Genomic DNA, 13,604 nt, shown 5'->3' on the forward strand with positions numbered 1-13,604 from the left:
CCTGATTCAGCACAATAGATATTCTGTTGTAGAAGATTTTTGTGAAAATACTTTTGCAGTGTTACAATGAACAAAAAAGGTTTTGCTTTTGCCTTATGTGGTTCTTAATTCATCTTAGTGTGAAAGGGAGCCGTTGAATTAGTTGCTTAGATTCTTCAGCCTAGATGGGTGTGTGTGGCGGTGGGGAGGGGGGGCTGGATCTGGGAGGCTTTCCAGGAAGAAATTGCCAAATAGTTGCTGTCTGGATGTAGTTTAATGTCAGTAAAATACCATGCTTGCCCTGGATGTATTCCCCTTCCTTATTTTCAGTCTTGTTTCTGGTTTCCCTGTTGTTCAGGTCTTTCCTCAAAGCTTTGAATAACCAGACTTAGCACATTTACAGACCTTCATGCATTCAAAGCATTTAAACACTACCTAAACCAGCAGTTCTGAAACTTAACAGATCTTCCTTTTTCTCTTCCTTCCCCTTTCAACCATTCTGTGATAGCCTCTAGCTCTCCTCCAGCTCTCCTCCAGCTGTCCTGCGCTCACCTCTGGCTCAGTCCAGCCCTCCCTGGCAGCCCGTGCCCCTAAGGCGTACCACGGCGTATGGTCTGCTTAGCTCTAAAAGGCACTTGTACCATCATCTCCACCAAAACTTAGTCCTTGTCCCATTTTTACTCTGTGCCCTTTAAATATGTGCCCCCAGGCTCTAGCATGGGCTCGTTGCTGTCCTCCTTTGTTACACCTCTGAAGCCTAACCTCACCCAGCTTCCACAGCTCTTCCTTTTCCCGAAATCTGCTCACTGTAGGTTCTGGTTCTGTTGGGTGCCGTCACGTTGTCAAGCCCATGCACTGCCCTGGCAGAGCTGCCTTTCTCCCCCAGCCCCCCAGCTCTCCTCTGCCTAGCCATCACTGGCCATCCTGGATCCCTCTTGTGGAGAGAAGGTAACAGCTCGGCTCAGACAATCCTAGACTGGACTCTAAAGAGCCCTCAAACAGCTCCTTGCAATTGCTTTGCTGCCTTCGTGGCACGGTTTAGACCACTCTGATGAATCCAGTGCGCTTTGCATCTCAGGTGAGAGCATTTCTGGGCTGCATCTGGCCTGTCTCAGCAGATGGGGCCGTCCCAGCTTAAGCCCATCAGGCGTACAAGTCAGCTGAACTGCTGCGGTGGCCTTGGCAGGACAGCTGGAGCAGAACCCTCTGTGCCCACTGTTCTCATGGTGCAGCGGCTCTTACAGGCTCAGCTGGGTGCTGGGCTGGGAGCACTGGGGAGGAGAAAGGGGCAGCCAGTCAGTGCCACGTGTCCCCACCGCGCTTCAGCCACAGCCTCTGGCTGATTCTCTTCTCGCCATCCCAGATGCTCAAACACCCTTCAGGTGCTACCAGAGATGACGGCAATGTCAGGGTGAAGGGAGAGTTAAAAGTTAGGTGATGTTTTTCATTATAGCTCTTTGCACCCTCTTCTTCCCCAGTCTGATAATAAGTGATTGTTAGATCTCAAAGCATAACACAACACTACCATTACATTAGAAAAATTTCAGAAATTGGAAAATGGAGGAACAAAGTGATTTGTCCAGGTTGTAAAACGACCCCGTGTGACAGCATGGATTAGAAATAGGGAACTCCTGGCTTCCAAGCACAGGTTCAGACCTCTCGGTGTTGCGTTTCTCTCTGGAGGGAGTACATCTGGCTTGTCATCAGGAAGAGGTGTGTGCTTTTTCAGGAATTTCTCCCCCCCACCCCCTTCTTCATTCTGCTTTTCTCTACCAAGCTGAACTCTTCAGGGAAAGTGTGTATAATGTCATGGGGCTGAAAAGTCACTTCATACCAAACCTTCCTGCGTGGTATCCTGGCTCAGAAGGAAATGCTACCTTGGGAAAGATCGTTTTGTTTGGACAAAGTGACAGTTGCCCCTCTGTCTTAAAATTTGATTAAAATGTTTTAGAGGTTTCCAGTAACGCATGTACTTAATTTTTGTTTAGAAGTGGAAATGCTAAGAGTAGGCATTTTTCTTAAAAATTTCTGAACACACAGTTTGATCTGGAGCCCTAATGTATATGGAAATTTGAACTTCGGTTTTCACTTCATTAATACTTATCCTGTTAGCTCTGTTGAAGTACTGTGAAATAGATATTGCTGATAGGGTAAAGTAAAAAAAAAAAAAAAAAAAAAAGCTCCAAGAACTTTAGTTATGAGAAGGAAGAAAGAGGCATCCAACAAAATGAGTGTTTTGTGGGTTTTGTTTCTGGTGCTGGTTTTTGTTTTGTTTCGGTTTTTTTAAAAAACTTATTCACTTTATTTTTTGGAACATTCTTTTTTCATAACAAATAAAATTCCTAGCTCAGGCTTTTATGTTGGAACTTTATTGCCAGATGATGTAAAACAAATGTAACTTATCCACCAAATGAATTGGAAATGTCAACTTGTCCTACCGTCACTCTCTAAATGCAACCATATATTTTCATGCCTGAAATTAGGCAGAAATATAGATGAAACATTTTGCTATAAAGCCAACTAGCAGTTACTGAACTATTTCTTTTCTTCCTTCAGGGGAAAAAAAAAAAAAGGACATTTTTATTTGGAAAATGCAGCTTGTCTTGCTTATTTCCTTTAAATGTGTGAATCGGCCAGGTTTGCTGGTGCAAAACCCAGGGTATAGTGGTAATATAGAAGTTCTCACCTGTTTGGTATGGATGGCTTACTGTCTGCATCTTGGCCATGAGAACGTCACCCTGAAATGTTACAGTAATTCTTGGAAACTGTGTTGTATATTCAGCTGTTCTACATATTATTCAAACTGTTCTGTTATGAAATTGTGTTTAACCATATACCTTTGACTTTTTTAAAGCAACAAGGAAAACTGGAAAATTCAAGACAGGTCATGATAAGTCTTTATTTTTAAGTGCACCTAACTTGTTCTCATAAGAATTTATTTTAAGTACATGAAACATTGTAGACTGCAACTGTGCACGTGAATACCCATCTTCATCTCTCGTTTCTTTATGCAAAATTGGCATTGTCAAGGTTGTAAGGCCAAAAATCTGAGCTACATTATGCAATCAGTTTACTATTGAAAGAAACTTTGGGATTTTTTTTGTGTGTGAAGTTTGTGTTTTGCTTGTGTGTTGGGTATTTTTGTTTGTTTGTTTTGTGTTTGTTTTGGTTTGGTTTGGTTTGGTTTAAATGTGCATTGGTTATTTTAGACCACGCTCATGGGTATGTGCCTACAGTTAGGCTATTCCATCTTCTACTTACTGGATCAGTCCCTGTCTGCAGGTGGGGAAAAGAAGTTGTCAAAGTTCTGGGTTTTGGAAAAGGAAAAATGGGAGAAGCGTTAATTGAGAACTTAGCTGATCACAGCTGCAATTTTAAGCCATGACAGTTACAATTGTTTGGTTTGCCAACCTTGACAGTATCATTTCTATCTTTATGAAAATATTAAGATGTTTTAAAGCTGATAAAGTCTCAGTCAATGGGGGGTGATGTATTTAGGCATTGAAGGAAAACTGATCAAACTCAACCAAAACCAAACAAAAAGCACTTGGAACTAAACTGCAGAAGGCCAGAATTTGTGGTCTGGGAAGGGAGAACTACAAGCAGTTCCTGGGATCAAAGCCAGAGCTACAGATGCATTTTCCTCAACTTGAAATAACTGTAGTTCAGTATTGGCTGTAGCTGATTTATCTTAGGTGTTTTGAAACTGTCCTCTGAAAGTTTTGAAAACAAGAACTAGCTCACAAAGTAATTGCTTCTGAAGGACAAAGCTTCAAACAAAAAAGCAACAATAAAATAACCTATGGTGTCCAGGTTTCCCCAAGTCTGTAAAATGCAGATCTGGGTTTTACAAAAGCATTTCAGCGGTAATGCTGTGAGGAGGCAGTCCACGCGTGAGCAGGGAGCAGGAGGGGAATGTGGCACATCTCAGCTAACATATGTGATGGGTCACATTCGTAATAGGTAATGTATGTTGTAAACGAGGCCCTTCTGAAGCTGTCTTCATAGTAAATTAGCTTCCCAAAGATTAGTTAACTGCAGATGTATAATTAGGTTTGCCTTATGTTTTCCCTGAGCATTCAGAAGAGCTCTAAACGAGGGTGCCTTGCATTGCTGGTGGTTGGAAGAGTAGCCTGAGAAGCAGCAGCAGATGAAGTGCTGTGAAAGGATGCTGAACTGATAGGTTCTGTCCTGGCATTTGGACCGCTCTGCCTGCTAGCCTGCTCACAAACACATGCTGCCACGAGCATTGCTGTTGTCTTTGGTTAGGCTGAGCTTAGGCATGAATCTAAGCATGTTTGTAGCTGTGGTCGCCCGGCCAGCCCACAGCTTGTTCACGTTATTGTTTTTAAATGGATTTTGATAGACTTTGGATTCACTTGAACGCCTTCTTCCAGAAGCAGGATTTTAGATTAGTTTGTATTCAACTCCTTCATAAGACATGCTTTCATTAAAGTATAATGTGTACATCTTATGTGAAGATGACTTACTCCCTGGCTGATACAGTGTGTGTTAAATTTTTAATGTAATGGTTGATAACCTTTTTTTCTTCCGCAAGATGATTTCTGGAGCATCTTCAAAGTATTCAGTAAGTTTCACTCACAGTAGTGTTTTTCCACATTTTTCAGATATATTGGGAAGTCAGATTCAATAACAATCAGCGTGTGGAATCACAAGAAAATTCATAAAAAGCAGGGAGCTGGTTTTCTGGGTTGCGTGAGACTTCTTTCAAACGCCATCAACCGCCTTAAAGACACTGGTTGTAAGTAAGCTAAAGACTAAAGTTTCCTCTCCTTCAGACCAAACTTCTGTGCGCAGGCTTTTGAAGAGTGACAGTTGGACTTTTTTTTTTTTTTTTTTTTAATAAAGCTTTATATTCCAGTTAGTTTGGCAGTTTCTAACAGTGTTTTGTGACTGAGGATAACACGAGTACGTTAGAGCATGTAACTTACCTTTTGGCTTTTTAACTCCTCTGCCCTGTTACTGTCGACAGCGGTGCCCTCAGTGCCGCAGTCTGGCTGTGGAATGTCAAGACTGAACATACTGTGTTGGAATTCCAAAGGAAGACAGGTTCTCCTTGCCTTCAAATTATCTTTTTACTACCTTCAAAAATGTAAGTCTTAAGGAGTAAACAAAAGGGTAAATCTATCTTGAAGCTAAATTTGTAGTTTAAAAATCAATGGGCCTTCAAAATTAATAAGACAATTTTATCGTAAGATATTAAGTGCTTTGTCACACTTTGAGAGGTTTGTATTTACTTTTGAAAAAGTTAACATATAAGATGTTTAATGGATGCCACTTCTGAACAAAATTCGGTGCACTGTTTGTGATGGAAAAGCAGTGCTTGGCTATACAGATGATAAAAGAAAAAAGCAACATGCTGGTAGAGAAGTGTTGTGATTTTACCTTCAGTAACAGGTTCTGAATAACTGAAGTTCTTCTTCTTAAATATTTGTTGCTAGACCAGTGTTTCAGTGCATGGCACTTTGCTGAGTTCAATGCAGTTGCGCCTACCCAGCACGGAACACGTGGGCTGGTGCCGCAGGGTGGCTCCGGCTGTGCTGGTGGCGGTGCTGAACTGGAAGTGCTTTGTGGCAACGGCTGGTCTTCACAAAGGAAGAGAAGTCAAAATACTTCTCACAATCACTTGAGACATCCAATCTAGGATAATGTCATTTCCTATTCATCAGAAGAGCTTTGTGAAGTTGGAAAAACGTTAAAGCAATTTCTGATTTAAATTTATGAAAACAAAAAATGAGGTCTTGACTGAAGATTTTTGGTTTTGCATTCCTTCACCCATCTCTTAAAGTCTTAACTATCTCACACCAGGCTGAATTTTGTTCTGATAGTACCTGCCTTTCAAAGGCAGGAAAATACTGTTATGATTTACACTTTATGTCCTTCTTTCACAGATCAGAGATTGGATCTGTGCAAGCTTGGGCCAAATGACAATGATACTGTTAGAGGACAGATAGTAGGTAAGTAAGGGGTTTTATCTTTTCGTTCTCTTGGAGCTTAATAGTAGCTATAGAAATACCATTCCCAGATGTCAGTTTTCCGTTTTTTTTTTTGTTTCAAATTGTGTCTGGTGCTAGAGCCACTTGGATCTCAAGCTAGAAGTGTGTATGTAGAGACTTAAAAACAAACAAAACAAACCCCAAACTGAAACAAAAAAACCCAGCAGAACGAACCACCCCCAAAAACCCAAAACACATCACACACACGCACCCCTTATTGTAAGTGTTGGGACAGACACTTTGTTTTGTCTTCTTCTAACTCATAAACCCTCAATAATGCAAGAATTAAAAAGATAGCTGACAAGTTGTTTGTGGATACTTGTTTCTCAATTTCATAAAAACTCTTTGGTGCGCTCTAAGTTGTTTCAGAAGGCAGTGTTTGTAGTAGGTCGCTTAAGAAGTTAAAAAAAACAAAGTTGGCCAGGATAAGGAGGTCTTTATTTTTCTGGCAAGATGTTAATGAGAACGTTTGGACATGGGGGAGAGAAAAGTGAATTTGCATGCGCAGGTTTATGTTCAATTCCTAGTTCAAATAATATCCAAGCAGCATTCTTGTTTTGTCAGCCAGGGAAAACTATTGAAATATCAGTCAGCAAATAAGGGCTTCAGTGCATTTGTTTGCTTTCCTCGGAGCGCTCTGCTGAACAGTACCTGTGACTTTACCTCTCCATGTTGCTTTAACCATCTGTCTAGCATCCGTTCTGCAAGCGTTTGCACAGAATTAAGATAAGAGTGAGGTGGCATAGGAGAGTCAAATGATGGTAGAAATGCGGAATCGTAAGTGCGTTGCTGACACTTCAGACTGTTCTTGAATATTAAATTTTCCGTGTGAGCTCACCCAGAAGAGTAAAGGATAAAACAGTCGTTTTTCTGGGGTGCGTTATGTTGTCAGTTTGGTTTGCTTTTTGGTTTTGCTCCAGTATGCTGGTCCCATGATCATCCATGCTGTGTGCATGTGGTTTTGTTTGTGGGGTTCCTTTTAGGAGGAAACAGCTCAGCGGACAGGAGAGCTTGTTCAGGGTCTGTCTGAGCAGCAGAGATGCTCTCTGCCCACAGCAGTCCTTCGGACACTGGCGGGGACTGTACCTTAACACCCTGACATGCTCTGATGCTGCCCTCCAGAGTATGCAGCATGCATCCTTGTCATCAGGACTTGGGAATGCTAGCCTTAATTAAACAAGAAAAAAACACACCAAAAAACCCACAACCATGCCAAAGCAGAAGGGTCTCAAGGCTATTGGGATGCTGGGTGGGAAGCCTGGGGTGAATACCACGCAGTGTGGGCATGGCAAATACACTTCAGAGACAACTAGTCAGTAGTGTGGGCATAAACTAGCCTGACCAGTTGGCTTAACCTGATGTGTGATCGTGAAACATAGTAGAGCCAAAGCAGCACTGGGTCTTTGGGCATGCCACTGGGGCTGGCCCTAATGAGCAGGGGCTGCCGGATCGTGCACTGAACCAAGAAAACACAGTTCGTTGGGTTACGGTGGAGACTGAGAACAAATCTGTATGTCCACTTTCCACTGTTATTATCAGAAAGGTCAGCTGTCCTAGTCATGGCTGTGTTTTAATTTAATGCATCCTTGGTAAGATTCCATAGACTTCTGTCTTTTTTTTTTTTTAAATTCAGTTTGTTGTTATTAATCCCCTTATATTCTAACCTTTCTTCACTAATGCAATTTTGTCGAATGGGTGAATGAGCCTGAGTAAAACTAGGTAATTCTGCTGCAGTAGTTAGGTGGTGGAGAAATCTTCGTTAAAAGTCAGTCAGGAGATAGAGTAAGTTAGACTCTCAGTCCTTCTAATGATAAACTGGCTTAAATTAAGAGGCTATGCAAGATTGGAAAACAATATTAAAATGTAATGGATACCTTCAACAGATGATAAGCTTCCACATCAAGTGCACATGGGTATGCCTTTATTATTTGGGACAAGGAGCAAGGGGATCTTTATCTTAAATCCCTGGGGTTATCTTCAAAGGGGGGAAGAAAAGGGGACGCTTGTGGGTAGTGGATGCAAAGGGCACCTGAACTGTGTCTTAATCTTGCAGCTCTCTTCTGTGCCACCATTTTATTTCTGATGTGGCGGTGCAGAAAAAAATGAGTCCTTACTCATTACAAAATGAAGCCGTGCACAAATTTTGGTCCTCACGTAGGCAAAGAGGAGGTAATTGCCTTTGTTCAGTTTCATTTTTGTCTGTGTGTATTGCTTGCCAAACCTTGCCTACATGCAACAATGTCAACTTGTAATGTGTGGGTCTGCAGAATAAATACATCCTCCAAGATTCTGATGTGGTTGAAATTAAATTGGAGGTGTCTTTTGCTCTAAGAAGTTGTTTTGTAGCATTAGTGTTCGTGGCAGACCAGGAGTAAAGCGAGTACATACTGCAGGGCTCCCTGGGTTGCTCTGTTGAAGGCCTAAAATGCTGAGCTTCAAAACATGTTGTTGTTGCTGAAAATTTGGACTCTGTGGCAAAAACTGCTAGTACTACTACATCTTCTTTAACTTTGATCTTGACAAGAGTTTGATCGTGTCTAGGTTAAGGTCTGTAAGTTTATTTCACTGCATATATAAATATGACTTGAAAGCAGTTGTCCAGGGGTACAGTAGTGCCACCTCAAGAATTGTGTGCCACGGCACGTATTTAGTTTTTTAAGCAATCGTTTTATTGTTAAAGGCAAAACAAAACATCAAAAAAAACAAACCCAACCCCAACTCCACAGGAACACAAGTGTTGTAAATTACCAGATTGGACACTTGCAAACTATGATACTGGGAACAAAAGCTGCCTGAAATTTTTTTTGTTGTCATAATTGTATTACAAAAGCTTCAGGCATAAATATCCATTACAATGAAACATGTGAGAAATAAAAATTAAATTTAAAAAAAAGTAATGCAGTTTTGCTGAGGGCAGTAAGGGCTTTTCAGGGTGCTGAGCACTGCTTTGTGTGAGCGTTGCTTTTGACTTCTTACCACTGGCGTTAGAAAATAGCCAATAAACCAAATGTGTAGTGCTTCTAGAAGTGAAATTTTGCCTGATTTTATGTGTGTGTGTGTGTGCGTGTGTTGAATCCCCTGTTTGCACAAAATACATGAGGAGTCAAAGACATACAGGAACCTGTTATTTTAGCTCTTTCTGTTAGAGGTGCTCCTGTTGGCAGTGCACGTTTGGCACTAGCACTGTGCCGCTTGCTGTCCCAGCCGTGTGTGACGTTAGCCACCCTGCTGCTGCCAGAGGAGTGTCACAGTCAGTCTCATACGGAGACAAGTTAAGACAGCTTCTCAGTTCACTATTTTCAGCCTTAACTTGCATTCATATTCTTTAAGCTAACTTTCTTGAAGTCAGATGTAAAGGATTACGTGTACGAAAACACGCAGCGTTTTTGTGTAACTCCTTAGTTTGTGGGAAGGAAAAAATACCCAGAACATGGCTCAGCTTAGTCCTCCAAGTTGTACCATTTCTCTTTCAGATATCACTGTAATTTGCATTCAGGTATCATATCTTTAATATTTTTTTTTATTATCTTAATAGTAAGTCTTCAGTCCAGAGACCGAATAGGCACAGGAGGACAAGTTGTGGATTGCAGTCGGTTATTTGATAATGATTTACCAGATGGGTAAGCTGACATCACTGTGGTGTAAATACAAATACAGCTCATACAACAGGCTTTTGCAGTAATGAGAAATCAGTGTACAAATAGGTTGATTCATTTTTATTCTTGCACTCAGAGTTCTACAGTTTTGCATTTAGGAGCAGGAGATAAGCCAGCTAGGATACACAACATCATTAATAGTTTGACCCCAGTCTTGTCTCTTCTTGGAAAATGGGAGGTGGCATATATGAGTAAATGCAATACAAAATATACTTATCTAGGAAAACATGTGTCTTTCAAATTGTAGAACTGATAAGCTAATATAATGTTAAATCACAGCCAGCAAACTGACTTCATCCCTACAGCGTTTTTGTAGCAAGGTAGTGAATGCACAAGCCTGGCTGCCTTCCACAGCACGCTGCGGAGGTGTACGCTATTATAAAAATGGATTGCTTTTTCTTCCATGTAATTCATAGTGAAGAAAACATGATTAGAAAAGGTAATGGAGCCTGAGTTCTTGCTGTATTTACCTGCCAAAGCCTGGGTTTAGGATTTTGGTTTGTCCCTGTGAGATTTCATGACATCATTAACACCTAAAACAGTTTTGTGAATACAGAAAAATGCTCTGTTTTAGGTTCTGGTGCTGTCATCAGCTTTTTCAGAGCAAGCACAGACCTTCTGAATGTGATTCTTGGCAGGTAAAGACAGGAGAAACTGATTTTTCAGATGATGAATTTTGTAATGTAAATTATCATCTAAGCCCTCAACAGCATTCTTTTGTTAATTTGGAGTCTGGAGAAGTCAGAAACATTTCTGAAAATGCTTTTAAATTTTCACATAAAAATGTTCCTTGTATAAATATTGCTTATTTAATTGTGTAACTGCAGTTAGCTGTATAGCCTTGTGTATTTTGGACTGCAAAAGTCATAATAATTAAAAAGTCACGTTATTTGAAGGTGACTTTTTAATGAAAGCGAGTAGTGCATGAAGGTGCTATGAAAGCACTTACTAGAATCAGTGGTCGAAAGATGTTAAATGCATTATTAAACACGATGTTTTCAAGAAGTTTCTTTATATGACTATTAAGATTTAATTAGAATTTAGACAGTTATTGAACATGAAGGTGTGATATTGTTAATGATATGCCTGTTTCCAAGGGAAGAATATTTAAATCAATTCTGAGTTGAACTTTCAGTTGTTTCCTGTTACCGTGTTCAGCTAACATGATTCATAATAGCCTAAGTCTTCCTGAGTTGGCATTTATGTTGGAAACATTTTGTGCCCTGGTTTCCTGGAAATACCGCTTATTGCCTTATCTCTCAATGTCTGAATTCTAGGTGGGAGGAGCGGAGAACTGCTTCTGGAAGGATCCAGTATTTAAATCACATTACACGAACAACTCAGTGGGAGCGACCAACACGGTAAGAAACTATGTAGGAGACGCTGCAGGTGATCAAGTTTGCTTCCTGCCCAGGAGCGCTGAGCACAAGTGATTCTAAGTGGCTCTAACGGGTATTCAGCTTCCCCTGAGTCACTCCACAAATGCTGTTTGCTTTTCTTCTCTAATGTCCTACTTCTTCAGTCTGCCTAATGTCTAACCTGAAATAATCATTCTGGCTAGGTGTTCTTCCTCCCCAAATACTAGCATCTTTGTTTTCTGGTAGAGCTGCTGTAGTAGAACTCTATACAGACATTACAATGTGCAGGCGTTGTAAGGGATGAAGATGATCACAAATAGCTGACACACATTGTCTGTGGACGTGCTATGACCATGTAATCCAGAACTTTTAAAGCTGACTGTTAACAGAGCATGTTTCAAAATCATTGGAATCACCTTTTCTAATAGCCATAGATATGTGTTCCAAAGCTGTTCCTCAAATCAGTTTCGAGGTTACCTGAATTGTAGACAGTGGTGTTGCACATTTTTCGCACTCTTCTGCAGACTGTCTGTGCCTGCAGACTCTCTTCCATCCTCAGTAAATATTATTCCAGTCTGAGTATGGATATATTTGACTTAAAATAATCTGTACTGTTAATGCTGCCAGCTCCAGTATATATTTGCAGTTTTCAAGTGAGTAAAGGTACTGAACAGCTTTTTAATTTACCTATCTGTATTTTTCCTGGTATGTTAAAATACCTGTTCTAAGCTCTAGGCACATTTACGCTAGAAAAACAAATGCAAAATACATAATTTGTTTCAGGGATTTCCTGCGTCCTTATCAATCCCCTTGAATCCATTTTAAATCCTTTTGAAAGGAGCATTGAGCTACAAAACCACATAATTCAGTGTTTCCTCTTGCAGTAGAGCTCTCAAGCACAACTGGTTTTTTTGTCTTGTTTAGCCCTTTTTCATCATACTTGCCTAGTAACCTTCCTTAAAAATTGGAAGGAATAACAAAGCCTAATCACTTCTTCAGCCGTATGAAGACATGGTGAGAAAGTTTGGGTTGTATGCTGCTCATTAAAAAACCAACAACAACGACAAAAAGCAAACAAACAAAACATTCAGCACTCTGTTTGAGGTGGGAACTGAGTGAGTATTTGATACGATCTTGATCCTCCTAGTATCATAAACTAAGTGTCAGGTCAAACCCTGAGACTGGTGAGGAGGTTTACTAATTACTCTGGGATGAACCAGCGAGCGTGGAACAGAAACGTTCTGCCCATCTTCGAGGTGTCATGCTCAACAAGTCAGCTGCTCAGTTCTGCCATCCGCAAGGATTTTCCAAGAGCCCCTAGGTGAGGCCTCCCTCAAGTGTGGTGTGTAGCCCCGTGTCCAGTCAGCATTGCAGTTTTCACGTTTTCCTCCACAGGCCGGCATCTGAATACTCCAGCCCAGGCAGACCGCTCAGCTGTTTTGTGGACGAGAACACTCCGATTACAGGGACGAACGGTGCAACCTGTGGGCAGTCATCAGATCCCCAGCTGGCGGAGAGGAGAGTCAGGTCACAGAGGCACAGAAATTACATGAGCAGGACACACTTGCACACTCCTCCCGATTTACCCGAAGGATATGGTATGCAAATTAATTTTTTTTTTAATTGTAGGTCTCCCAAGAAACTGGGAAAATGGGTTGTGTCTTCTCCTTGTGTGTGAGATCCTTTTGATTTCTTAGTTTGGGGTAGTCAGCTTTTGTGTTTTTTTGTATTGATTTTTTTTTTTTATTCTTCTAGTTATTAATTTATCTTGATTTCACAGAGCAAAGGACGACTCAGCAAGGTCAGGTCTATTTTCTGCATACTCAGACTGGTGTTAGCACGTGGCACGATCCAAGAGTACCTAGGTAAGAAACGATTGAAGTATCCTTAAAGTATCAAATCAAAACAGTTTGAGCAGTACTCTCCTCAGTTTTCTCTAATCTTGTATTTCTGACTCTTGGCCCTTGATGTATCACTTTAGCAAGTCATTCATCAAAATAAATTAGTCTCCCTTCCTCAGTTTTTCAAGTTGTTACCTTAATGCAGAAATGAAAGATCAAGAAATACGTTAGTGGTGTTTGGAAAACAGGTATAGTGAACAGATTGTAGATCGTGCATTTAAGTTATAGCCACGTCCCGGTTTTAACACTCTGCAAAATAATGAAACAAAAAGTAGGAACTGAGTACTTCCAAAAATTTAGATTTATCAAGATACTTCAGTGAAAGCTGAGTTGGTTTTGGTTTTTTTATTCAGGCTTTGGAAGTTAGCAAGACCTGAGAAATTGGCAGCGTATATTTATGAAGAATAAACTTTGTGACAAATGTGATCATTTTTGATGGAGGAGCAGACAAAGGGAAAAATGTGAAAATCCAGTGGATGCCCCTTGTATGTTTAGAGAGACAGTTTGTAGTGAGCTACAATCTCATTAGCTTAAATTTACTTGTCTGTGATAATTATTGTCCTGTGTTCAGACTACCAAACATAATTTACTCAAGGAGTGGGAATCTTGGTACATTTTGAAGAAACTAATTAGAGATGCTGGGTCATAAAAAGCTGGAAACTGAAATGGTGAGCTGTGTTTGAAATGCCAGAA

The 13,604-nt window shown here is 40.6% G+C and overlaps 1 protein-coding gene across 2 annotated transcripts in view; it reads left to right on the plus strand.

Moving 5' to 3' along the window:
- SMURF2 (SMAD specific E3 ubiquitin protein ligase 2) overlaps positions 1–13,604 on the plus strand; it is a 66,537-nt gene that overhangs the window by 33,721 nt on the left and 19,212 nt on the right. Inside the window, exons 4-9 of one of the 2 annotated variants that reach the window (XM_056327371.1) lie at positions 4,608–4,741; positions 5,892–5,957; positions 9,532–9,616; positions 10,930–11,013; positions 12,406–12,608; positions 12,791–12,875. In XM_056327371.1, the coding sequence (XP_056183346.1) occupies positions 4,608–4,741; positions 5,892–5,957; positions 9,532–9,616; positions 10,930–11,013; positions 12,406–12,608; positions 12,791–12,875 (657 nt within the window). Of the gene's footprint in view, positions 1–4,607; positions 4,742–5,891; positions 5,958–8,049; positions 8,166–9,531; positions 9,617–10,929; positions 11,014–12,405; positions 12,609–12,790; positions 12,876–13,604 lie in introns of those variants that run through there. The other variant, XM_056327379.1, reaches the window with a different exon arrangement.

The sequence above is a fragment of the Falco biarmicus genome, chromosome 1 (assembly GCF_023638135.1).
Source record: "Falco biarmicus isolate bFalBia1 chromosome 1, bFalBia1.pri, whole genome shotgun sequence".
NCBI lineage: Eukaryota > Metazoa > Chordata > Aves > Falconiformes > Falconidae > Falco > Falco biarmicus.